Consider the following 27,579-nt stretch of genomic DNA (forward strand, 5'->3'; position numbering starts at 1 on the left):
TTTCATTGCCAGTCATCTAACTTCACGTCACCGCTGGAATTGATCGTGTTGGTCACGGCCGGGCTTCTTACCCGCCGCAGCTTCTCTCCCAGGCTCTGGTATCTCAACAAGTAAAAATACCTATTGATTTGGATGAGAAGGAGGAAGCCATATATTGATGTTTCGCTCCCACTGGCCTGATATGCCAAAGGTTATTCCAGTTACAATTGCTATTGATCTCAATGGTTCAGTATGTGTTCATAATGTCAAGAAAAAGGGTTTTACAAAGCTGGCATGGATTTATTTAAAAAAACAAAAACTTTCAAATTTACTATTATTGAATTTTTAGTTGATAGAAGACCCTCAAATGATTACCGGAGGGGATATTGCATAGGAGCATTGTGTCTTGCTTTGGAGGACCCGACATATCCTGGCATTTCATAAGCAGTCCATTAATTTGAATGGAAACTGTGCATTGCTTTGATTCACCTCTTGGGGCGCTGCAGAGACATTAAACACTTGTTTCTGGCCATTTTCGCTTAGGGGTGTACTCACTTTTGCCAGCGGTTTAGACATTAAAGGCTCTGTTGAGGTATTTACAGGCACCAAATTTACACGGTTATACAAGCTTGTACACGGACTACTTTACATTGGATCAAAGTGTCAGATCTTCAGTGTGGTCCCATGAAAAAGATAGAATAAGATATTTACAAAAAAAAGTGAGGGGTGTACTCACTTTTGTGATATACCGTACCTGCAGCAGCCTCAACAGGTGCTAGTTGTGATCCTGGCCGTTGCAGCAACCAACACAAATCCTAGCCACTTAACCCCTTAGATGTCAGTTGTGACTGTAGCATCTAAGGGGGTTAACAGAGGGAGGAAGTTCAACCCGTTATCCCACCAGCAAAGTCTCCATGCCGTCATGTTCTGCATGGCGGCAAGAGACGTAACAAAGGCCCCATAGGCAAATCCATATGGCAGACAATCGGCCTCTGTCCAAAAACAGGGATTAAATAACCCCCTTGTGAGGCAGGAATATTGCAGCGTAATATTGAAATGATCCTCTCAGAGGATCACGCGATCCCATAGCAGGATCGAAATAACAGATTGCAAAAAGTAATAATGTCTAGTAAAAACAAATAAAACCTTCAAAATGCTGTATACAACAAAAACTACACAATTAGTTTTGCAGTATCCCTCCATAATATCCCAAATCATATCATTTAGTTTTATGAGTTGTTTATCCTGCATAGTGAATACTATTAAAAAAAAAAAGTAATAAATGCCAGGAATGTTATTATTTGCTCATTCTGCTTAAAAACAGTGAACAAAAAGTCATGTGTGCCATAAAATGATGCCAAGCAATCAACATTTCTTGTGCTACTAAATCGTATAAAATAAATTATTCTTACGGGTCTGTAGAGAGGGAAGATATCGCTGTTGGAGGTCTTGAAATATTCTGAATATTTATTGTGCAAAAGTTGCAAATCATAAAAAGAAACACTATAAAGTTTGGCATTACCGCAATTCCTCCGGTCTGCCTTCGATCGTTGGTACTTTCTCGACCCCTTCTTGGCATCTGCAGGACTTACTGAGAATCTTAGCGGAACTGCTACCAAAATGACAAACAAAACAGGTTATCTCATGAAGACGATCTCTGTCTACATCATGTGCACAATTATTGGGCAATTTTGTATTTTTAATTTGATTATTGAAAAACAACAGCACTGTCGTTAATCCAAAAGATTTAATAAACAGAGAAATCTGAATACTTAAGAAAGTAAAAGTGAGGTTTTGTCTTTCTGAAGAGAACATCTGTGTGTGCAGACTTACTGGATAACTAAATGAAAAATGTAAATTTTCCTACCTCAATTTTTTCCATCTGTTAACGTGAGAATAATAACCAAACAACTCAATGTACAAAATGCATTTCGTACATTTCCATAGAAATGTCGGTGATCTCCGTCCTTCTCATCAATACAGTCATAAGCTCCATCCATGGAGTCTGTCAGTTTCTTAACCTGCTGCTGATCTTTTTGGCCAGCGCCTACCACAGCAGTGGCGACTTTTGATGCTACTATGGAGCATTGTGCTGCAGAAAGATCATGGCTTTCTTGAAAGATGCTGACTTTTTCCCGTCACTGCTTGAAGAAAGTGTCTTCTAAAAACTGTCAGTAGCTTCGGGAGAAGATTTTGAGTCTATTCTCAGCCAAAAAAAGTCTATCTAGCTCATCTTTAATAATACCAGCCCATAGCAGTACCCACCTACACCGTGCTGGCTTTTGAATGGAAGTTGAGGCCTGTGCCCGTTACTGATTCCGCCATCTGGTCCATCAAGAGTCACTCTCCTTTCATCAGTCCAGAAAACCTTTGGAAATTCTGTCTTTAAACATTTCTTGGTCCAGTCTTGACGTTTCACCTTCTGTGTCGTGCTCAGTGGTGGTCCAGTTCAGGCCCCTTATCTTGGCCATGTCTCTGAGCACTGAACACCTTGTACTACTATGTCTCGCTCAGTGGTGGTCAGATTTTGGCCTTCCTTACTTCAGCCATGTCTCAGAGCACTGAACACCTTGTACTTCTGTGTCTTGTTCAGTGGTGGTCGCGTTATGCCTTCCCTACCTCGGCCATGTCTCTGAGCACTGAACACCTTGTACTTCTGGGTCTTGATCAGTGGTGGTCAGGTTTCAGCCTCCCTTACCTTGGCCATGTCTCTGAGCACTGAACACCTTGTACTCCTGGGTCTTGTTCAGTGGTGGTCAGGTTTCAGCCTCCATACCTCAGCCATGTCTCTGAGCACTGAACACTTTGTACTTCTGGGTCTTGTTCATTGGTGGTCAGGTTTCAGCCTCCTTACTTCGGCCATGTCTCTGAGCACTGAACACCTTGTTCTTCTGGGTCTTGTTCAGTGGTGGTCAGGTTTCAGCCTCCTTACCTCAGCCATGTCTCTGAGCACTGAACACCTTGTACTTCTGGGTCTCGCTCAGTGGCCTTCCTTACCTCAGTGCTCAGAGACATAACTGAACACCTTGTTCTTCAGTGTTTTGCTCAGTAGTGGTGGGGTTTCAGCCTCACTTACCTCGGCCATGTCTCTTAACATCTTGTACTTCTGTGTCTTGCTCAGTGGTGGTCTGCATTCAGCCTTCCTCACCTCGGTCATGTCTCTGAGCACTGAACACCTTGTACATGTGAGTGGTGATCAAGCTCGGCCTCCTTACCTCGGCCTTGTCTCTGAGCACTGAACACCTTGTACTTCAAATCAAATCAAATTTATTATCGCCAAGTACATATTACATATATACAAGGAATTCTTTGTGGCAAAGAGGCAACATAATATATAACAACAGATACAACAAGTAACATCTAACAAGACAGATACAGTATATAGTCTACACATGACGATTTAATTGTTGAACAGAGAGTGGATAGAAGCTGTTCATATGGCGGTTGGTGCTGCATTTGGGGACTCTGAAGCGACGTCCTGAAGGGAGTAGTTGGAATGAGGAGTGTCCCGGGTGAGAGGGATCAGATGAAATTTTCAATGCGTGGGATCGAATACTCTTATCATAAAGATCCTGGATTTTAGGCCGGGGGGAACCTATAATTCTCTCTGCTGTACTTCTGGGTTTTCAGGGAGGATGCAGTTCTGGAATACGACCGCACTGGAGGATAATGGCTTCCTGGTCACTTCACGTTTCATTCTTCTCAAGTCTTTGCCAGTTAATGCTTTTTATCTAAACACATTTTTTGGGACCCTGTTGACTATTTGCAATAAAACTTGTGATGATTCTATGGTTATCCTCCAATATTTTGGCAGTTTCAAGAGTGTTGCAAGTTTACAAAGCCTGGATTTGGAAATCTGCATATAATGATCAGAATACTCACTTGCCTAATAATTGAGCACACAGCCATTCTACTCCTTCAGCGCGTATGGACATTCAGAGGAGGAGCTTTGATCATGAGCCAGAATCCCAACCTCTGGCACGCTTCAGCCATCCATGTATTTCATTAGGCGGGAAACTGAAAGAGGATGTTTCTGATGAGAGAACCCTTTAGGTTTTGATTGGAAATTTTCTTAACGGGAACCTGACAGCTGGATCGTCACCCATAATTTAATTTCAGGACTGCATTTATCTTTAAAAGTGGATGAGAGACAACCCCACCGTGTGGGACAAGATTCCAGGATAAATTGATGCTCACTTTATGAAACTGATCCTTCCTTACATTCTCATACCGGAACTCTTGAATCCCATGAGCTGCACAATGGATTTTTGCCAACTTGCCAGAGGCTTTCAATCCACTACACACGGTGTCTGTCTTGCTGTTGGGTTCCCTTTTTATGGTAGTACACATCATATTGGTGCAAGAAGAATGATCTCCTTTGTATGGTGCCATGCCAGACATGCATGGATGCTTGTATCAAGTAGATATCTTTGATTCAGCTATATTCTCTTTGTCATTGAAAGAGTTGGAATTGGTAAATGTGTATAACCCTTATATTATAAATGGAAACTTTAGAGCTAATCGACCTGTCCTGTTGATCGCTTGTCGGAAACTAATTTTTTATTTTTTTTTTAATAAATCTAGCCATCCGGTATTGTGAAAGATGTCAACTGATAAAACCCGACCGATGCCACCATTGCTCAGCCTGTGACGTGTGAGTCCCTGGATCTTCAATTTATTACATCATTTACATTAGTTCCCAATAAGGTTCATAGTGTAGATTCCACATCTGTAAATCAGGCATCTGTTTGTTTTTTGGCGGTTGACGGGAAAGCGGAGAACTTGGAGGAAAGGCATGCAATCACAAGAAGATGGGACCAGGACCACATGTGCATGGATGTGGTTAGGAGGCCTTATATTAGTCATTACCTATCTCTATATTTGCAATCTCCTAATGGATGCAGAATACTTAATGAACAGCGCAGCTGTTGTAGAGCCGTATAAATAACTCAGAATGTAGAGTATCCGGAACAATGTTCCTTTATGTGAAATAGGAGGGATGTTAGAAGTCAGCGTAGAGGTCTGTGACCAGTATAAAAGCACTCAGCTGCCTTCATATCCAGGGTCTCTGAGGCTTGGTGGTTTTTTTTTTATAGTTTACAGTGGAGGAAACATCCATTAGACAGAGAGAAGGGGAAGATCCCACAGTTCCTTAATCGACCCATATCAATGGTTCTTAATAGATTTTCTCACTATCATAGATGGGTAAATAGCAAGAAACTTTGCAATTTTAATTTTGTTGGTTACTGCTTGTTGACTAGGTTACCGACCACCTTTGATAGACTAAGAGCAGTGCTCGTTTTTTTTTTTTTTTAGACAAGGAGTGCGGTGCTTGCAAGTCTTTCAGATCTCTGGATCCGAGCAGCTGTGTTCCGCTGATGTTGCAGAGGCAAAGCTGTCTCTCCTTGCAGGATTGTAACGCACACAGTTCGGACCAGCACTACAACAATGCCACTTGCCTCCAAAGCAAGTCGTAGTGTAGGAGGTTGGGGAGCACTGCTTTACTGTAGATAATAAGAAAAGCCATTTTAAAAGAAATGCCATCTATGGTCATACTCTGACATTTTTTAAAAAATATTACCGTACATATTTGTGCTTCCATGAGCTTGGAATGTCCACAAATTTCCTATGAATTATCCTGGATGTCCCATGGACAATTTAAAATGGAATTGACCCCTTTAAAGGGAAATAAGGTACAAATGTCGTTTCTTCCTCCAGGCTCTGGCGTTGTAGTAAGATTGATCTCTTGTTACCAGATTGTCCCATAGATTACAGCTAAATTTTGTGGTTTGAAATAGTTTAGGAGCAAGTTATTTTTTGTGGACTTTTCTAACAGCAGACTATTGTAAAATTGAACAACCCCCTTTAGAAAAGACCTTTTCAGCTCTTCTGACATGTCTGATGTAGTAAATAACTCGTGTATAATAATTCTGGAGCATCTTTTCTTAGGGTTCTGTATCGTGCCGTTCCTCTGTTATTCCTCCGCATAAACTATTTGATAGCTGGATGTTACTCCTTAGGGTGATTTCACAATGTGTTCAGGCACCTGTTCAGTGGGTATAGTTTGAGGGAGATGCCAGCTCACCTGTTGCGGTTAAGGTGAAGGACCACGTAAATTCATCCTCACCAAACCTAGACTAACTGGAAACCTCTATATTTTCCATTTATTAAACACAGTTCATTTATTGAAAATCTTTAAAATGACAAATCCATGAAGGGGAAAGGTGGATAGATGGACAATACATTGACATTGTCCATCTATCCACCTTTTCCCTTCATGGATTTATCACTGTAAAGATTTTGAATAAACAATCTGTTTTTAACTTGTGCTGGAAACCTCTCTATCCACCCGTTCAGTCACCCCGTCGGGGATTCGGGCGTACGCGCCGACTGGGCCATAGACTATAATAATGCCAGCAGAGCAAACGTGCACTCTGATGTGCATCATTTTTGGGTCGTAGACTGTTTCTGTGTGTCCACCTCCAGTAGGCGTATGTGCACGTTCTCCCTGCCGGCACCAGTCTGTGGCCCCGTTGGTGCATATGCCCGAATCCCATTTTGCCGAGGGAAGTGAGGAGTCGGATGTAAGCCCCGACTGAGCCACTGAATGGGTGTTTGAGTGCAGTGTGAAAGCACCCTTAGGGGTGAGTTTTCAAATGTCCCAAATGGTGCTGACATTTTTACACTGTGTAGGGAAACATGCCCAACTGGTAACATGCAGTTATCAATGTATCAGGAGGAATTACAAAGGAACAGTGCAGCAGTGTTATAAGAATGAAAAAAAAAAAGTTGATACAAACACATCAGCTGACTTGTCCTCTTCACTTACAATATAATCTATGAGAAAATACTATTTTTTTAATTAATACTTGGATGCTAATTATTCTTTTGAGTCGTGACGCTCTATACTAAGCTGCGGTTGTATTACAGCGACTATATAAATATATTTTCCCATTTCTGTTTCCATCAGATGTGTTCTCAAGATGGATCATCACTGCCCCTGGTATGTGTGGTTTGGGGGGCTCGTTATTGATGCGTTTTTCTGTTTGATGCTTTCTAAGTACGGTAATTTGTGTAATGTCTTCATTGTAGGGTGAATAATTGTGTGGGATTTTCCAATTACAAATTCTTCCTGCTGTTTTTATTGTACTCCTTACTGTACTGCCTGTTCATTGCCGCCACCGTTCTACAATATTTCATCCGATTTTGGACGGTAAGAATTTTTTTTAAGATTGAACTGATTGGTAGCTGAATCTAAAGTGTAACTGAACTTTGCTACGGTTTTTTTTTTTTATTTTGTAGGCCCTTAAAGTAGACCTGTCACCAGATCAAAAGTGGACAGTTCTTTGCTCTCATTTTTTTTTCCCCGCTGCTCCTCTGAGTACTCCTCTTTTATTTAGGGTTCCAGAGATATGGGCCTTTTTTTTTTTTTTGATTAGTGCAAAATTTTTATGGACTTTACTAAGGAGCTGTAATTTTGCAGAGGAGCATAAACAAATGCCCCAGAGAATCCTGTGAGCCACGCCACCTTGGTAAAAAAAACATAAAAATCACTAAATAAAAAGGCCCATATTTTGGAACCATTTGGTTGATTTAAAAAAAAAAAAAAAAAATGAAATACTCAGAGAATTAAAATTTGACCACTTTAATTTTCCAGGAGGTTAGTGGGGGGACGAGGTACTGAGACCCCCACCGATCACTCAACAGACCATTCAGTAGTGCACAGGATGCAGAATCGCACGGCTCCTGCCTGAACATCGCAGAGTAGAAATTTTAGATATTTTTTAGACTTTCTATAGAAGACCTTTTTATTATAGACTATTGAATCGTAGTCTGTTATATGCGATCTCAGGCAAAAGCCGTCCAATTCTGCCTCCGGAGCTGCACAATTTTGGGCAATCAGTGGGGGTTTCAGGACCTGGATCCTCCCCAATCTACCAGGCATTTAGGGACCTACAGATTCTGAAAAGAAAAACCTCTACCAAAATGTAGTTACTCTTTACGTGCCGTTATGGTGTTTATTCTTCAGCTACTTTTCAGTATTCTGCGCAATATATAATGTATTCATTATTTTTAGTATTAATGAAGCAATAAACCTCATTTATTTTCTCTTCATTGCTTGCGCTGGTCTTTTTCATCCATTTCAAGCTGGGGACTGATAACTGTGTTGATCAATAGGATTGGTGGAAGAAGTTGAGAAAAATGTCTGCACAAGATTACTACTTGCATTTCCATGCAAAATTTTCGTAATGCAATTGCAGTGGATGTGTGACCTCACTGTTTCCTTATAGGGAGAAAAGTTTAAGACCACCTGCGGCATCTACGTGGATTCCAACCATATCTCTAAATAGCCCTAACCTAAAGATAAATACCATAGAGTCTTGCACCCATTTGGATTTCATGTTGCTTTCTTTCTGTGCCGTTACTACTGCTCCCACTTATTAAGGACATATTCCTAATAACAGAGGGATATTCGGAAATTGCATATGACTTTGTACAGTTAAAGAAACCCTCTTCGTCCATCTCCTCTTCGTCCATCTCCTCTTCGTCCATCTCCTCTTCGTCCATCTCCTCTTCGTCCATCTCCTCTTCGTCCATCTCCTCTTCGTCCATCTCCTCTTCGTCCATCTCCTCTTCGTCCATCTCCTCTTCGTCCTTCTCCTCTTCGTCCTTCTCCTCTTCGTCCTTCTCCTCTTCGTCCTTCTCCTCTTCGTCCTTCTCCTCTTCGTCCTTCTCCTCTTCGTCCTTCTCCTCTTCGTCCTTCTCCTCTTCGTCCTTCTCCTCTTCGTCCTTCTCCTCTTCGTCCTTCTCCTCTTCGTCCTTCTCCTCTTCGTCCTTCTCCTCTTCGTCCTTCTCCTCTACGTCCTTCTCCTCTACGTCCTTCTCCTCTACGTCCTTCTCCTCTACGTCCTTCTCCTCTACGTCCTTCTCCTCTACGTCCTTCTCCTCTACGTCCTTCTCCTCTTCGTCCTTCTCCTCTTCGTCCTTCTCCTCTTCGTCCTTCTCCTCTTCGTCCTTCTCCTCTTCGTCCTTCTCCTCTTCGTCCTTCTCCTCTTCGTCCTTCTCCTCTTCGTCCTTCTCCTCTTCGTCCTTCTCCTCTACGTCCTTCTCCTCTACGTCCTTCTCCTCTACGTCCTTCTCCTCTACGTCCTTCTCCTCTACGTCCTTCTCCTCTTCGTCCTTCTCCTCTACGTCCTTCTCCTCTTCGTCCTTCTCCTCTTCGTCCTTCTCCTCTTCGTCCTTCTCCTCTTCGTCCTTCTCCTCTTCGTCCTTCTCCTCTTCGTCCTTCTCCTCTTCGTCCTTCTCCTCTTCGTCCTTCTCCTCTTCGTCCTTCTCCTCTTCGTCCTTCTCCTCTTCGTCCTTCTCCTCTTCGTCCTTCTCCTCTTCGTCCTTCTCCTCTTCGTCCTTCTCCTCTTCGTCCTTCTCCTCTTCGTCCTTCTCCTCTTCGTCCTTCTCCTCTTCGTCCTTCTCCTCTTCGTCCTTCTCCTCTTCGTCCTTCTCCTCTTCGTCCTTCTCCTCTTCGTCCTTCTCCTCTTCGTCCTTCTCCTCTTCGTCCTTCTCCTCTTCGTCCTTCTCCTCTTCGTCCTTCTCCTCTTCGTCCTTCTCCTCTTCGTCCTTCTCCTCTTCGTCCTTCTCCTCTTCGTCCTTCTCCTCTTCGTCCTTCTCCTCTACGTCCTTCTCCTCTACGTCCTTCTCCTCTACGTCCTTCTCCTCTACGTCCTTCTCCTTCTTCTTCCATTCTTCCATCAAAGTTTTTATCCTCTTAATATATTGAAATTATCATATTATATAAGACTGTGTACTTACCATTGCTCTTTTCACCTTTCTGCCAGCTAATATTTCTCTTTTTCTGCTCTATGCAGAAACAGGAAGTCTCTTGTCCCTGCATTTATAATCCCCCTCTTCAACTCCTGACCCAGCTGCTCCTTCCTCTCCCTGCCAGGGACTTTTGTAGTCGTACAGGGAAAATTGACCTCCGGTTTCTACATAGAGCTTAGAGGGATTCAGTATGTTTTAATCACTTGATGGGTGGGAAGGTGCAGTGAACTACTCGGCAATGGTGCACCAATCGCCTGTTCTTGGTTTGGACGATCATTTTGTGCTGACAAACCCCTTTAAAAACTCATTATAGTGACCAGGCATCGTTCCAATTCTTTTGTGTGCTGCCATAAATTTAAAGGTTTATTCCAGCAAGTTATCACCTATATACTAGGTAGGTCATAACCGCAAGAGAAGTGAGCTTCTACCAATTTCTGATTGTGTCCCTTGTTCTCCACCGTTGGCTAGACTACAACCCTGATAGTTGAATGGAATGGCCGCCCTCGCAGGCTCCCTTTCCTTCCAGTCTGTGTCACTGATAAAGACACATTTGGCCATCTTCAGGTATAGCCAATGTCATAAACTTGAAGGAAGGGATAGGAAGATGTGGCCAAGGAAAAACGACTGACATGACTTGTGACTGCCTGTCGTCCCGGATGTGGGTCCCACATTTGCAAGACCTGATGTTCCATTTAACTCTTGTTGGCTGCCTTCTTGTCACCAGGGAAGAAAGCTACACACATCCTATTTCTGATGATTGGTGGGGGCCCAACTATCGCCCATTCAGAGGTCCGATAATAACTTAGCCTGGAATACCCCTTTGTTTACTGAATGCTTGTTTGATAAAAGGCTATTTTTTACTATCTTCACCATTAGCGTGTATGCTCGGCTCAGCCAAGAATGCATGCTTTTTCACTAGATTGAGGGGAGAATTATTGGGCATGTTGAAATCCAAAATGCTCGACCTTTCTTTCCCCCTCGATATCTGTTGTCAGGAAAAAGGTGACCCTCATACGCATCCAAAATCATCAAATTCAACAAATTTTGGGTTGGCTACCAACGATACTGGCCACCACGCTGTAGAGGTTTATCTGACAGTTGTTGGTTGTAGATGCCATCAACGATCCTCAGATGTTTCTAACCACCTATCGTATGTTATATCAAGAATCTTTATGCTTAAAGGACCCCTAAATTAGGTGTCCAGGATTTAAAAAATCCTTCGGCTCCAGTGGCCAGGTACGATGCACCTATTGTACTTATACCCCTGATTGGAACTCTGTAGACCACGTTCCTTACACCGGCCCATACGTCCTCTTGTGGTTCACATTTGCTCTCCATTCTGTCATTTTCAAATCAGACCCTTCGTCTGTCTAATGAACTGTCTTTGTTTGTGTAAAGCTTTGCCGCAGCAAATCTGAAGAAACCTGTCCCCAGGTAAAGCAACCCAAGCCGCCAATTCATGACCACTCCATCCAAACATCCTGTCTTTCCTATTGTCGTCTTTTCCATCTGTAGGGATGGTTCATGGTAGATCCCATTGTAGATAACATCCATCTCTAATGCTAGATTGACACATTCGTGTTTCACGGTCCGAGCACAGACCGTGATGCCTGGTGTGACCCTGGATCTCTTAACCCAAAGTTCGCAGCTTCCTATATGGCTACGAGGCTCCTGAGTTTGTGGCCAGACCACGCGTCGCGTCCTATGCTTGACCATGACACACGGATGTATGAGTCTAGCCTAACTTGCCTCCCAAGTGTCCCGACAAGACCTAGTTCTAATCTATTGACCCCAGGTCAGCCTAAGAAATGGCAGTGATGATAGTCTTCGTCTATAGAACGGGACCTGAGGTCTAGAAGTCTATATTTTGTGACTTGTGTAGTAATGTACTGTATTATACAAATAGTGGTTAGTCCTTAGGTGATCATTCGGCCTCTGCCTGGTGATCAACTGAGGCTGCTACCCCCAATATGGCGGAATTCCTGGTGATTTAATTCTGTACCTGCCCGACTCCATATACACAGCATGCGGTCCTCATGTATATTTTTGTATTACAATGCGACCATAACTTGGTCCTACGAGGTAACTCTAAATATGGCCGTTTTTTGTTGTTTTTTTAGCCCTAGTATCGCTACTAATTAGAGCATTAAAGGAACGGTGTCTCAAACATGGGCATGTTTAATATTCTTTTTCAAATCTCCAGGATGGAAATAAAACAAAAAGTGGAGACATGTAAAAAAAAAAAAAAAAAAAAATCACTGCCAAGGGAGAAAATCCCTTCTCTGGAGATTATCGGGTGGCAGCCGGCCATGCACGCCCCCTGTGGGAAAATATGCAGTATTACATGTCAATTATACAAATTAATATTAGTCCTTGCAGTACATGCCTGGGCCAGGACCACCATGTTGGAGCTGCGGATTCTCAGTGGTTATCCACCACGAATGGATCATCTTGAAGGGAAGCGATCATCAGAAAATGTCCTATTGTTTAAATCAGATTTTTGTACTGTATTTAAAAAAATATATAATTTGGCATTTATTTTTGTCCATATCGCAAACTGTATTAAAATTAAAAAAAATGCAATTTTCACACCGGCCACTGGGGCTTTTTTTTTAGATTCACACTTGCTGTTCTTTCAGAAAGGGTTTTCATCAGGCTCCTTATCACCACAGGCAGGATTACAATGAATGGTAACAATTCTGTACTCTGGATCCACCAATCACAATAAGCAATGTCACAGCTCACTCTACTCCCTCCACTTCACAATGACCTATGCACACACTAATTATTAGACATGTGAGTGCAAAAGATTGGGGGCAGGGTCTGAGCATTGTTGCTGTATACATGTGTTGTTTCCTGAAACAGGAAGTTAGCCTATAAAAGCTTTAGTGGCCAGTGTGAAAACTGCAAGATTTATTTTTATTATTTTGAACACAGATTGTGATATGGAAGAAGAAAAACCTTTCAGCATCTGGTTTGAACAATAGGATATTTTATTATGGTGGCATTCCAGTAAGCAGGGAACTCGCTCCCTGTATGATATTCGTGTGCCATAATGGGGCTCCTGGACAGAGGTTGCACCATCATTTAATACACGTTCCTTGTTCTGCAGGTTGGTGACCACTGCCCTAATGAAGGGATATTACACTATTTTCCTAGCCTGTCCCCATAAGACACCTGTCTGTACTTGTAAGTCCGTCCATTTAACATGTAATAGTTATTACCGCTGTGTTGCGCACACACATACATTCCATTTTCTCCATGTTTTTGCCCATGCACTAGATTAATCAGACCCTACATTGTCATGTTATCCTTTTCTTTCTCCATTTTGCAGAATGAGCTGGCGGATACCAGAGCCAAATTCCACGTCCTGTTCCTGTTCTTCGTGTCGGCCATGTTCTTCATCAGTATACTCTCATTATTTAGCTATCATTGCTGGCTTGTTGGGAAAAACAGATCTACTATAGGTAATGCCATTCAGGGTGAAGCCCTGCCGAGGTGCAATGCCTCGGCCTGACAACACACATCTGGGCCTGGGAAGTTCTTCCATAAGGAGCCGTTTTATCCTCCGCTTCACATATAAGTGGTCGAAGTGTAAAGTTATTACTAAAGAGGTTGTCCAGAGGATAAAAGTGATTTTTAAAGGGGTTAAAGGAAAAGGAATACTCGCCCTAACTGGGTCCTTGCTGCTCCGGTTCTGGCACTTACCCAATCCCTGCTGGTCTCAACACCCGGAAAATTGCAGTCTGCTCAGCCAATCACTGACCACGGTGATGACCCTCGTCTGCCAAGTCTTGTGCGTTGAGATGAGACTAGTAGGGACCAAGTAAGTGCCAGGACTGGAGCAGCAGGGCCCGCCAACGGTATTTAGGGGTTTTTTTTGTTTGTTTTTTTTTGTTTTGCTAATTTTTATCCTCTGGACAACACCTACAGTATATCCAAACTCCCTTCCATGAACTTGTCTGTATTGGGGCTGTGGATGCTCATTGGTGGGGGGCAGTATATCTGGCTGTCTGAGAAGGAAGGAAGTTTTCCTGGTAAATAGAATAATGATAATTGACCAAATCATTTAATCTTTTTGTGGAGGGGGTGTAACTATAGTTTATCAAATAATGATCATGGGAATACCCCTTTAATTAAGATCCTATCCCAAGATCTAGTAGGTGTAATAATAATATAAGCAAACATCTCCAATTAGAAATGTAGTATAGTTCTTCTGATTGGCTATGTCGCTTGCCCTATGTGCAGGGCATTGCAGTAGCTCAGGTATCCATGGTTATGCCCGCTAACTGGTTGTAACCATGGATACCTGAGCTACTGCAATGCCCTGTACATTGGGTCAGCGACATAGAGAATCAGAAGAACTATACTATATATCTAATTGGAGGTATTTACTAATATTATTATTACATTTACTACATATTGGGAGAGGATCTTGGATACGGGAACACCCCTTTAATGTCTTTTCTATTGATGTTAAGTTTTCTAGTAATTTGTTTATTATAGAGGCTTTCCGGGCTCCTTCTTTTCGAACTGGTCCTGAGAAAGATGGGTTTTCCCTTGGCTTCAGCAAGAATTTTCGAGAAGTCTTTGGGGATGAAAAGAGATATTGGCTGTTTCCAACATTCACAAGGTAAAGTAACATGTGGATGGATAAGCTACATAAATAGCCAAAGTAATAAAAAAAAATTAAAAAAAGTCATTATATTAACCCTTATCTCACCCGGGACCCAAGTACAAAATGTGAGCACGGTGCATCAATTCTAGTTATGGTGTCCCTATATACGGCCCGGAAGGACTTTGCTCTTGTCCTCCAAATCCCGGGTGCAACCACAAGCTCTTCACACATTACACTTGTGCTCTTCAGAGCGGGAGTCAGGAAGTGTTGTCATTGGGACACATCCTGTTTTTCTGCTTTTTTTTTTTTTTTCTCTCTTTGATAGAAAATGTTGCTAATGACAGTATTGGGCAGACGGATACTGATTAATGGTGTATAAATGAGTCCTATTTGTAAGACCCCCAGACCATGCGTTCTTCTGTCTTACAGCTTGGGAGACGGGTGTTCTTTCCCAACTCGCCTTGTCCTTGGTGATCCTGAGCAAAATTCATCAGCTATCCAGAGCGATTCTTCCAAACAGTAAGTATATCCGATGGATTATTCTGTACAGATATATAATACATGTGCTGCTGGCTTTGCGGTTTCCCATCTCCAAAATCTGGGAGGTCCTTCTGTATATGAGGTGGTGACCGTGACCACCTTGTTATTACCCCTTTCTAATTAAAGGGTAGTACCAAATTTGGACGTTATTTCCTATCCATAGGATAGGTGGTAACATCCCAATCACTGGGGTCTTATCACTGGAATCCGATGAGCCCCTTCTAAATGAGGTGACCTCTTCATTCACTCGCACCAGTGGGGAGTGATGGTGATGGTCCCACCTCTCGGATCAAAATCTATCAGATATTTTTGGCACGTCCTGTGACAATGCCATTAATGTCCGGTGTCAGGCTACCCTGTTTTACTCCTTCACCAATGTATGATCTACTCTCTGCCTTGAGCAAATAATATTAACCCCTTTCCTACAATGGACGTACTATTCCGTCCATGTGACCTGGGACTTAATTCCCAGGGACGGGATAGTACGTCTAGTGCGATCGGCAGCGCTCACGTGGTGAGCGCCGCTGATCGCGGCCAGGTGTCGGCTGATTATCTCAGCTGACACTCGGCACAATGTGTCAGGGGTGGTCACGGACCGCCCCCGACACGTTAACCCCTTGCACACCGCAATCAAACACGATCGCGGTGTACCGGGGGTTAAAGGGAAGCATTGGCAGGGAGGGGACTCCCTACGTGCTTCCCTGAGCCCCCCACAGCAGCGCAATGTGCAGCGCTGCTGCAGGGGGCTCCATCCCTGCAGGTCCCCGAATCCAAGATGGCGACGGGGACCTTCGGGGGCCTGCAGGGAGCTGACTTCCTCAGTGCCTGCAAAGCACAGGCATGATGAAGCCTGCAGCAGTGCCTGTGACAGATCGCTGATCTGTCACAGTGATCTGTGATGTGACAGATCAGCGATCTGTCACAGGACAGTGATGTCCCCCCTGGGACAACCTAATAAAGTTAAAAAAAAAAAAAAAAAAAAGTGTAAAAATAATTTAAAAAAAAATCGCTAAATAAATTAAAAAAAAAAAAAAAAAAAAAATTCCCTAATAAATTCATTTTTTGGAAATAAAAAAAAAAAATAAAAGTACACATATTTGGTATCGCCGCGTCCGTAACGACCCGCCCTATAAAACTGTCCCATTAGTTAATCCCTTTAGCAAACCCCTTAAAAAATAAAAAAAAACAGAGCAAAAAATGATTTATTATCATACCACCGAACAAAAAGTGCAATAACGCGCGATCAAAAAGACGCATATAAATATCCATGGTACCGCTGAAAACGTCATCTTGCCCCGCAAAAAACGAGCCGCCATACAGCATCATCAGCAAAAAAATAAAAAAGTTATAGCTCGCAGAATAAAGCGATGCAAAAAGAATAATTTTTTATATAAAATTGTTTTCATTGCATTAAAGCGCCAAAACATAAAGACATAAATGAGGTATCGCTGTAACCGTACTGACCCGAAGAATAAAACCGCCTTATCAATTTTACCACACGAGGAACGGTGTAAACGCACCCCCCCAAAGAAATTCATGAAACGATGGTTTTTGTTCATTCTGCATCCCAAAAATCGGAATAAAAAGCGATCAAAAGATGTCACGTGCCCGAAAATGTTACCAATAAAAACGTCAACTCGTCCCGCAAAAAATAAGACCTGACATGACTCGGTGGGTCAAAATATGGAAAAATTATAGCTCTCAGTATGTGGTGATGCAAAAACTATTTTTACAATAAAAAGCGTCTTTTAGCGTGCGACAGCTGCCAAACATAAAAACCGCCATAAATAGTAAATCAAACCCCCCGTTATCAACCCCTTAGTAAGGCAAAAATAATAAAATTAAAAAAATGTATTTATTTCCATTTTCCCATTAGGGTTAGGGCTAGGGTTAGAGCTGAGATTAGGGTTAGGGGTGTGTTGGGGTTAGGGTTGGAGTTATAATTGGAGGGGTTTCCACTGTTTGGGCACATCAGGGGCTCTCCAAATGCAACATGGCGTCTGATCTCAATTCCAGCCAATTCTGCGTTGAAAAAGTAAAATGGTGCTCCTTCCCTTCCAAGCTCTGCCATGCGCCCAAACAGTGTTTTACCCCCACATGTAGGGTATCAGCCTACTCAGGAGAAATTGCAAAACAACTTTTGGGGTCCAATTTCTCCTGTTGCCCTTGGGAAAATAAAAAATTGGGGGCAAAAATATATTTGTGGAAAAAAAATGATTTTTTTTATTTTCACGCCCGAGCGTTATAAACTTCTGTGAAGCACTTGGGAGTTCAAAGTGCTCACCACACAGCTAGATAAGTTCCGTGGGGGGTCTAGTTTCCAAAATGGGGTCACTTGTTGGGAGTTTCAATAGTTTAAGCACATCAGAGGCTCTCCAAACGCACATGACACCCGCAGACCAATCCATCAAAGTCTGCATTCCAAAAGTCACTCCTTCCTTTCCGAGCGCCGACGTGTGCCATACAGTAGTTTTCTCCCACATATGGGGCGTCAGCGGACTCAGGACAAATTGGACAACAACTTTTGGGGTACATTTTCTCCTGGTACCTTTGGGAAAATAAAACAATTGGGGACTAAATGATCATGTTTGTGGAAAAAATACGATTTTTTTATGTTCACGCCCGGGCATTATAAACTTCTGTGAAGCACTGGGGGGTTCAAAGTGCTCACCACACATCTAGATAAGTTCCTTGGGGGGTCTAGTTTCCAAAATGGTGTCATTTGTGGGGGGTTTCCACTGTTTTGGTACATCAGGGGCTTTCCAAACGCGGCATGGTGTCCGATCTCAATTCCAGCCAAAAACGTCAAATGGCGCTGCTTCCCTTCTGAGCTCTGCCATGCGCCCAAATAGTGGTTTACACCCACATGTGGGGTATCAGCGTACTCAGGACAAATTGCACAATAACTTTTAGGGTCCTGTTACCCTTGGAAAAATAAGAATTGAGGGTGAAAAGATCATTTTTGTTGAAAAAATATGATTTTTTAATTGTACCGCTGTACGTTATAAACTTCTGTGAAGCCCTTGGGGGTTCAAAGTTCTCACCACACATCTAGATAAGTTCCTTGGGGGGGTCTAGTTTCCAAAATGGGGTCACTTGTGGGGGGGTTTCCACTGTTTAGGCACATCAGGGGCTCTCCAAACGTGACATGGCGTCCGATCTGAATTCCAGCCAATTTTGCATTGAAAAAGTCAAACGGCGCTCCTTCCCTTCTGAGCTCTGCCATGCGCCGAAACAATAGTTCCCCCCACATATCTGGTATCCGCGTACTCAGGACTAATTGCACAATAACTTTTGCAGTCCAATTTCTCCTGTCACCCTTGGTAAAATAAAAAAAATTGAACCGGAAGTATTTTTTTTGTGAAAAAAAGTTAAATGTTCATTTTTTTTTTAAATATTAAAAAAATTCCTGTGAAGCACCTGAAGGGTTAATAGACTCCTTGAATGTGGTTTTGAGGGGTGCAGTTTTTAGAATGGTGTCATTTTTGGGTATTTTCTATCATATAGACCCCCTCAAAGTGGCTTCAAATGTGATGTGGTCCGTAAAAATAAAATGGTGTTGCAAAAATGAGAAATCGCTGGTCAACTTTTAACCCTTATAACTTCCTAACAAAAAAAATTTTTGGTTTCAAAATTGTGCTGATTTAAGAGCATAAAAATTCAAAGTTGGAAAATTGCAAAATTTTCGCCAAATTTCTGTTTTTTTCACAAATAAACACAAGTTATTTGAATGACATTTTACCACTAACATGAAGTACAATATGTCACGAGAAAACAATGTCAGAATCACCGGGATCCATGGAAGCGTTCCAGAGTTATGACCTCATAAAAGGACAGTGGTCAGAATTGTAAAAATTGGCCCGGTCATGAACGTGCAAACCACCCTTGGTAGTGAAGGGGTTAATTATTGTATTTATTTTTTTCTTTTAGTGCTGGACCAAGTCAACCATTTCCAGCCAGACCACTCAGCGAGTCCCAAAACCGATTACTTGGAAGTGACAGTCAGTGGACCGACAGTGGGGAGGATCACACACAAAAAGGTACACTATATTTGTTGGGGGCTGCAGAGGAATAAAGGAGGACAGTGAACGTGTGTTAGTTCTTGTGTTCAAGACATATAATTCTGACAAAGAAATCCACAGTCCTCTAGTAATATTCTCCAGCACTTTCCTGCCCTCCATTATAATGCCCTAGTGCTACTCTGCCCTCTAATGCTAGAGCTCAGCACTGCGCTGATTTTTTTTTTTTTTTTTTTTATAAGATCCCAGCGCTCTCCTGCCCTCCAGTGTTAGATCCCAGCGCTCTCCTGCCCTCCAGTGTTAGATCCCAGCGCTCTCCTGCCCTCCAGTGTTAGATCCCAGCGCTTTCCTGCCCTCCAGTGTTAGATCCCAGCGCTCTCCTGCCCTCCAGTGTTAGATCCCAGCGCTCTCCTGCCCTCCAGTGTTAGATCCCAGCGCTCTCCTGCCCTCCAGTGTTAGATCCCAGCGCTCTCCTGCCCTCCAGTGTTAGATCCCAGCGCTTTCCTGCCCTCCAGTGTTAGATCCCAGCGCTCTCCTGCCCTCCAGTGTTAGATCCCAGCGCTCTCCTGCCCTCCAGTGTTAGATCCCAGCGCTCTCCTGCCCTCCAGTGTTAGATCCCAGCGCTCTCCTGCCCTCCAGTGTTAGATCCCAGCGCTCTCCTGCCCTCCAGTGTTAGATCCCAGTGCTCTCCTGCCCTCCAGTGTTAGATCCCAGCGCTCTCCTGCCCTCCAGTGTTAGATCCCAGCGCTCTCCTGCCCTCCAGTGTTAGATCCCAGCGCTCTCCTGCCCTCTAGTGTTAGATCCCAGCGCTCTCCTGCCCTCTAGTGTTAGATCCCAGCGCTCTCCTGCCCTCCAGTGTTAGATCCCAGCGCTCTCCTGCCCTCTAGTGTTAGATCCCAGCGCTCTCCTTCCCTCCAGTGTTAAATCCCCAGGGTGATGGGGAGATACTGGATCCTGATGTGAGGTCCTGGATCCTGCTGGGAGGTGTGAGGGGAGGTCCTGGATCCTGCTCGGAGGTGTGATGGGAGATCCTGGATCCTGCTGGGAGGTGTGATGGGAGATCCTGGATCCTGCTGGGAGGTGTGATGGGAGATCCTGGATCCTGCTGGGAGGTGTGATGGGAGATCCTGGATCTTGCTGGGAGGTGTGATGGGAGATCCTGGATCTTGCTGGGAGGTGTGAAGGGAGATCCTGGATCTTGCTGGGTGGTGTGATGGGAGATCCTGGATCTTGCTGGGAGGTGTGATGGGAGATCCTGGATCTTGCTGGGAGGTGTGATGGGAGATACCGGATCCTGCTGGGAGGTGTAATGGGAGATACTGGATCCTGCTGGGAGGTGTGATGGGAGATACTGGATCCTGCTGGGAGGTGTGATGGGAGATACTGGATCCTGCTGGGAGGTGTGATGGGAGATACTGGATCCTGCTGGGAGGTGTGATGGGAGATCCTGGATCTTGCTGGGAGGTGTGAAGGGAGATTCTGGATCTTGCTGGGTGATGTGATGGGAGATCCTGGATCCTGCTGGGAGGTGTGATGGGAGATCCTGGATCTTGCTGGGAGGTGTGATGGGAGATACTGGATCCTGCTGGGAGGTGTGATGGGAGATACTGGATCCTGCTGGGAGGTGTGATGGGAGATACTGGATCCTGCTGGGAGGTGTGATGGGAGATCCTGGATCTTGCTGGGAGGTGTGATGGGAGATACTACTGGATCCTGCTGGGAGGTGTGATGGGAGATACTGGATCCTGCTGGGAGGTGTGATGGGAGATACTGGATCCTGCTGGGAGGTGTAATGGGAGATACTGGATCCTGCTGGGAGGTGTGATGGGAGATACTGGATCCTGCTGGGAGGTGTGATGGGAGATCCTGGATCTTGCTGGGAGGTGTGAAGGGAGATTCTGGATCTTGCTGGGTGATGTGATGGGAGATCCTGGATCCTGCTGGGAGGTGTGATGGGAGATCCTGGATCTTGCTGGGAGGTGTGATGGGAGATACTGGATCCTGCTGGGAGGTGTGATGGGAGATACTGGATCCTGCTGGGAGGTGTGATGGGAGATACTGGATCCTGCTGGGAGGTGTGATGGGAGATCCTGGATCTTGCTGGGAGGTGTGATGGGAGATACTGGATCCTGCTGGGAGGTGTGATGGGAGATACTGGATCCTGCTGGGAGGTGTGATGGGAGATACTGGATCCTGCTGGGAGGTGTGATGGGAGATACTGGATCCTGTTGGGAGGTGTGATGGGAGATATTAACTCGATCCTGCTGGGAGGTGTGATGGGAGATACTGGATCCTGCTGGGAGGTGTAATGGGAGATACTGGATCCTGCTGGGAGGTGTGATGGGAGATACTGGATCCTGCTGGGAGGTGTGATGGGAGATACTGGATCCTGCTGGGAGGTGTGATGGGAGATACTGGATCCTGTTGGGAGGTGTGATGGGAGATATTAACTCGATCCTGCTGGGAGGTGTGATGGGAGATCCTGGATCTTGCTGGGAGGTGTGATGGGAGATACTGGATCCTGCTGGGAGGTGTAATGGGAGATACTGGATCCTGCTGGGAGGTGTAATGGGAGATACTGGATCCTGCTGGGAGGTGTGATGGGAGATCCTGGATCCTGCTGGGAGGTGTGATGGGAGATCCTGGATCCTGCTGGGAGGTGTGATGGGAGATCCTGGATCTTGCTGGGAGGTGTGATGGGAGATACTGGATCCTGCTGGGAGGTGTGATGGGAGATACTGGATCCTGCTGGGAGGTGTGATGGGAGATACTGGATCCTGCTGGGAGGTGTGATGGGAGATACTGGATCCTGCTGGGAGGTGTGATGGGAGATACTGGATCCTGCTGGGAGGTGTGATGGGAGATCCTGGATCTTGCTGGGAGGTGTGATGGGAGATCCTGGATCTTGCTGGGAGGTGTGATGGGAGATACTAGATCCTGCTGGGAGGTGTGATGGGAGATACTGGATCCTGCTGGGAGGTGTGATGGGAGATACTGGATCCTGCTGGGAGGTGTGATGGGAGATACTGGATCCTGTTGGGAGGTGTGATGGGAGATATTAACTCGATCCTGCTGGGAGGTGTGATGGGAGATACTGGATCTTGCTGGGAGGTGTGATGGGAGATACTGGATCCTGCTGGGAGGTGTGATGGGAGATACTGGATCCTGCTGGGAGGTGTGATGGGAGATACTGGATCCTGCTGGGAGGTGTGATGGGAGATACTGGATCCTGCTGGGAGGTGTGATGGGAGATACTGGATCCTGTTGGGAGGTGTGATGGGAGATATTAACTCGATCCTGCTGGGAGGTGTGATGGGAGATCCTGGATCTTGCTGGGAGGTGTGAAGGGAGATTCTGGATCTTGCAGGGTGATGTGATGGGAGATCCTGGATCCTGCTGGGAGGTGTGATGGGAGATCCTGGATCTTGCTGGGAGGTGTGATGGGAGATACTGGATCCTCCTGGGAGGTGTGATGGGAGATACTGGATTCTGCTGGGAGGTGTGATGGGAGATACTGGATCCTGCTGGGAGGTGTGATGGGAGATACTGGATCCTGCTGGAGGTGTGATGGGAGATCCTGGATCTTGCTGGGAGGTGTGATGGGAGATACTACTGGATCCTGCTGGGAGGTGTGATGGGAGATACTGGATCCTGCTGGGAGGTGTGATGGGAGATACTGGATCCTGCTGGGAGGTGTGATGGGAGATACTGGATCCTGCTGGGAGGTGTGATGGGAGATCCTGGATCTTGCTGGGAGGTGTGATGGGAGATCCTGGATCTTGCTGGGAGGTGTGAAGGGAGATCCTGGATCTTGCTGGGTGGTGTGATGGGAGATCCTGGATCTTGCTGGGAGGTGTGATGGGAGATCCTGGATCTTGCTGGGAGGTGTGATGGGAGATACCGGATCCTGCTGGGAGGTGTAATGGGAGATACTGGATCCTGCTGGGAGGTGTGATGGGAGATACTGGATCCTGCTGGGAGGTGTGATGGGAGATACTGGATCCTGCTGGGAGGTGTGATGGGAGATCCTGGATCCTGCTGGGAGGTGTGATGGGAGATACTGGATCCTGCTGGGAGGTGTAATGGGAGATACTGGATCCTGCTGGGACGTGTGATGGGAGATACTGGATCCTGCTGGGAGGTGTGATGGGAGATACTGGATCCTGTTGGGAGGTGTGATGGGAGATATTAACTCGATCCTGCTGGGAGGTGTGATGGGAGATCCTGGATCTTGCTGGGAGGTGTGAAGGGAGATTCTGGATCTTGCTGGGTGGTGTGATGGGAGATCCTGGATCTTGCTGGGAGGTGTGATGGGAGATCCTGGATCTTGCTGGGAGGTGTGATGGGAGATACTGGATCCTGCTGGGAGGTGTGATGGGAGATACTGGATCCTGCTGGGAGGTGTGATGGGAGATACTGGATCCTGCTGGGAGGTGTGATGGGAGATACTGGATCCTGTTGGGAGGTGTGATGGGAGATATTAACTCGATCCTGCTGGGAGGTGTGATGGGAGATACTGGATCTTGCTGGGAGGTGTGATGGGAGATACTGGATCCTGCTGGGAGGTGTGATGGGAGATACTGGATCCTGCTGGGAGGTGTGATGGGAGATACTGGATCCTGCTGGGAGGTGTGATGGGAGATACTGGATCCTGCTGGGAGGTGTGATGGGAGATACTGGATCCTGCTGGGAGGTGTGATGGGAGATACTGGATCCTGTTGGGAGGTGTGATGGGAGATATTAACTCGATCCTGCTGGGAGGTGTGATGGGAGATCCTGGATCTTGCTGGGAGGTGTGAAGGGAGATTCTGGATCTTGCTGGGTGATGTGATGGGAGATCCTGGATCCTGCTGGGAGGTGTGATGGGAGATCCTGGATCTTGCTGGGAGGTGTGATGGGAGATACTGGATCCTCCTGGGAGGTGTGATGGGAGATACTGGATTCTGCTGGGAGGTGTGATGGGAGATACTGGATCCTGCTGGGAGGTGTGATGGGAGATACTGGATCCTGCTGGAGGTGTGATGGGAGATCCTGGATCTTGCTGGGAGGTGTGATGGGAGATACTACTGGATCCTGCTGGGAGGTGTGATGGGAGATACTGGATCCTGCTGGGAGGTGTGATGGGAGATACTGGATCCTGCTGGGAGGTGTGATGGGAGATACTGGATCCTGCTGGGAGGTGTGATGGGAGATCCTGGATCTTGCTGGGAGGTGTGATGGGAGATCCTGGATCTTGCTGGGAGGTGTGAAGGGAGATTCTGGATCTTGCTGGGTGATGTGATGGGAGATCCTGGATCCTGCTGGGAGGTGTGATGGGAGATCCTGGATCTTGCTGGGAGGTGTGATGGGAGATACTGGATCCTGCTGGGAGGTGTGATGGGAGATACTGGATCCTGCTGGGAGGTGTGATGGGAGATACTGGATCCTGCTGGGAGGTGTGATGGGAGATACTGGATCCTGTTGGGAGGTGTGATGGGAGATATTAACTCGATCCTGCTGGGAGGTGTGATGGGAGATACTGGATCCTGCTGGGAGGTGTGATGGGAGATCCTGGATCTTGCTGGGAGGTGTGATGGGAGATCCTGGATCTTGCTGGGAGGTGTGAAGGGAGATTCTGGATCTTGCTGGGTGATGTGATGGGAGATCCTGGATCCTGCTGGGAGGTGTGATGGGAGATCCTGGATCTTGCTGGGAGGTGTGATGGGAGATACTGGATCCTGCTGGGAGGTGTGATGGGAGATACTGGATCCTGCTGGGAGGTGTGATGGGAGATACTGGATCCTGCTGGGAGGTGTGATGGGAGATACTGGATCCTGTTGGGAGGTGTTATGGGAGATATTAACTCGATCCTGCTGGGAGGTGTGATGGGAGATACTGGATCCTGCTGGGAGGTGTAATGGGAGATACTGGATCCTGCTGGGAGGTGTGATGGGAGATACTGGATCCTGCTGGGAGGTGTGATGGGAGATACTGGATCCTGCTGGGAGGTGTGATGGGAGATACTGGATCCTGTTGGGAGGTGTGATGGGAGATATTAACTCGATCCTGCTGGGAGGTGCGATGGGAGATCCTGGATCTTGCTGGGAGGTGTGATGGGAGATACTGGATCCTGCTGGGAGGTGTAATGGGAGATCCTGGATCCTGCTGGGAGGTGTGATGGGAGATCCTGGATCCTGCTGGGAGGTGTGATGGGAGATACTGGATCCTGCTGGGAGGTGTGATGGGAGATCCTGGATCTTGCTGGGAGGTGTGAAGGGAGATTCTGGATCTTGCTGGGTGATGTGATGGGAGATCCTGGATCCTGCTGGGAGGTGTGATGGGAGATCCTGGATCTTGCTGGGAGGTGTGATGGGAGATACTGGATCCTGCTGGGAGGTGTGATGGGAGATACTGGATCCTGCTGGGAGGTGTGATGGGAGATACTGGATCCTGCTGGGAGGTGTGATGGGAGATACTGGATCCTGCTGGGAGGTGTGATGGGAGATCCTGGATCTTGCTGGGAGGTGTGATGGGAGATCCTGGATCTTGCTGGGAGGTGTGATGGGAGATACTGGATCCTGCTGGGAGGTGTGATGGGAGATACTGGATCCTGCTGGGAGGTGTGATGGGAGATACTGGATCCTGCTGGGAGGTGTGATGGGAGATACTGGATCCTGTTGGGAGGTGTGATGGGAGATATTAACTCGATCCTGCTGGGAGGTGTGATGGGAGATACTGGATCCTGCTGGGAGGTGTGATGGGAGATACTGGATCCTGCTGGGAGGTGTGATGGGAGATACTGGATCCTGTTGGGAGGTGTTATGGGAGATATTAACTCGATCCTGCTGGGAGGTGTGATGGGAGATCCTGGATCTTGCTGGGAGGTGTGATGGGAGATACTGGATCCTGCTGGGAGGTGTGATGGGAGATACTGGATCCTGCTGGGAGGTGTGATGGGAGATACTGGATCCTGCTGGGAGGTGTGATGGGAGATACTGGATCCTGCTGGGAGGTGTGATGGGAGATACTGGATCCAGTTGGGAGGTGTGATGGGAGATATTAACTCGATCCTGCTGGGAGGTGTGATGGGAGATCCTGGATCTTGCTGGGAGGTGTGAAGGGAGATTCTGGATCTTGCTGGGTGATGTGATGGGAGATCCTGGATCCTGCTGGGAGGTGTGATGGGAGATCCTGGATCTTGCTGGGAGGTGTGATGGGAGATACTGGATCCTCCTGGGAGGTGTGATGGGAGATACTGGATTCTGCTGGGAGGTGTGATGGGAGATACTGGATCCTGCTGGGAGGTGTGATGGGAGATACTGGATCCTGCTGGGAGGTGTGATGGGAGATACTGGATCCTGCTGGGAGGTGTGATGGGAGATACTGGATCCTGTTGGGAGGTGTGATGGGAGATATTAACTCGATCCTGCTGGGAGGTGTGATGGGAGATACTGGATCCTGCTGGGAGGTGTGATGGGAGATACTGGATCCTGCTGGGAGGTGTGATGGGAGATACTGGATCCTGTTGGGAGGTGTGATGGGAGATATTAACTCGATCCTGCTGGGAGGTGTGATGGGAGATCCTGGATCCTGCTGGGAGGTGTGATGGGAGATCCTGGATCCTGCTGGGAGGTGTGATGGGAGATCCTGGATCCTGCTGGGAGGTGTGATGGGAGATCCTGGATCTTGCTGGGAGGTGTGATGGGAGATTCTGGATCTTGCTGGGTGGTGTGAGGGGAGATACTGGATCCTGCTGGGAGGTGTCATGGGAGATACTGGATCCTGCTGGGAGGTGTCATGGGAGATACTGGATCCTGCTGGGAGGTGTGATGGGAGATACTGGATCCTGCTGGGAGGTGTGATGGGAGATACTGGATCCTGTTGGGAGGTGTGATGGGAGATATTAACTCGATCCTGCTGGGAGGTGTGATGGGAGATCCTGGATCCTGCTGGGAGGTGTGATGGGAGATCCTGGATCCTGCTGGGAGGTGTGATGGGAGATTCTGGATCTTGCTGGGAGGTGTGAGGGGAGATACTGGATCCTGCTGGGAGGTGTCATGGGAGATACTGGATCCTGTTGGGAGGTGTGATGGGAGATACTGGATCCTGCTGGGAGGTGTGATGGGAGATACTGGATCCTGTTGGGAGGTGTGATGGGAGAAACTGGATCCTGTTGGGAGGTGTGATGGGAGATATTAACTCGATCCTGCTGGGAGGTGTGATGGGAGATCCTGGATCCTGCTGGGAGGTGTGATGGGAGATCCTGGATCCTGCTGGGAGGTGTGATGGGAGATCCTGGATCTTGCTGGGAGGTGTGATGGGAGATTCTGGATCTTGCTGGGTGGTGTGAGGGGAGATACTGGATCCTGCTGGGAGGTGTCATGGGAGATACTGGATCCTGCTGGGAGGTGTCATGGGAGATACTGGATCCTGCTGGGAGGTGTGATGGGAGATACTGGATCCTGCTGGGAGGTGTGATGGGAGATACTGGATCCTGTTGGGAGGTGTGATGGAAGATATTAACTCGATCCTGCTGGGAGGTGTGATGGGAGATCCTGGATCCTGCTGGGAGGTGTGATGGGAGATCCTGGATCCTGCTGGGAGGTGTGATGGGAGATCCTGGAT

General features: G+C 46.5%; 1 protein-coding gene across 3 annotated transcripts in view; it reads left to right on the forward strand.

Moving 5' to 3' along the window:
* The window catches only part of ZDHHC20 (zDHHC palmitoyltransferase 20), a 97,526-nt gene that overhangs the window by 61,541 nt on the left and 8,406 nt on the right, over window positions 1-27,579 (forward strand). For 2 of the 3 annotated variants that reach the window (XM_073583039.1, XM_073583038.1), the window contains exons 5-12: window positions 4,564-4,633; window positions 6,950-6,982; window positions 7,072-7,192; window positions 11,197-11,232; window positions 13,133-13,265; window positions 14,305-14,431; window positions 14,846-14,935; window positions 18,887-18,996. In XM_073583039.1, coding sequence (XP_073439140.1) covers window positions 4,564-4,633; window positions 6,950-6,982; window positions 7,072-7,192; window positions 11,197-11,232; window positions 13,133-13,265; window positions 14,305-14,431; window positions 14,846-14,935; window positions 18,887-18,996 — 720 coding nt within the window. The remainder of the gene's footprint in view (window positions 1-4,563; window positions 4,634-6,949; window positions 6,983-7,071; window positions 7,193-11,196; window positions 11,233-13,132; window positions 13,266-14,304; window positions 14,432-14,845; window positions 14,936-18,886; window positions 18,997-27,579) is intronic. The other variant, XM_073583040.1, reaches the window with a different exon arrangement.

Source organism: Dendrobates tinctorius, unplaced genomic scaffold (assembly GCF_039654945.1).
Source record: "Dendrobates tinctorius isolate UK_male_01 unplaced genomic scaffold, ASM3965494v1 ptg000075l, whole genome shotgun sequence".
NCBI lineage: Eukaryota > Metazoa > Chordata > Amphibia > Anura > Dendrobatidae > Dendrobates > Dendrobates tinctorius.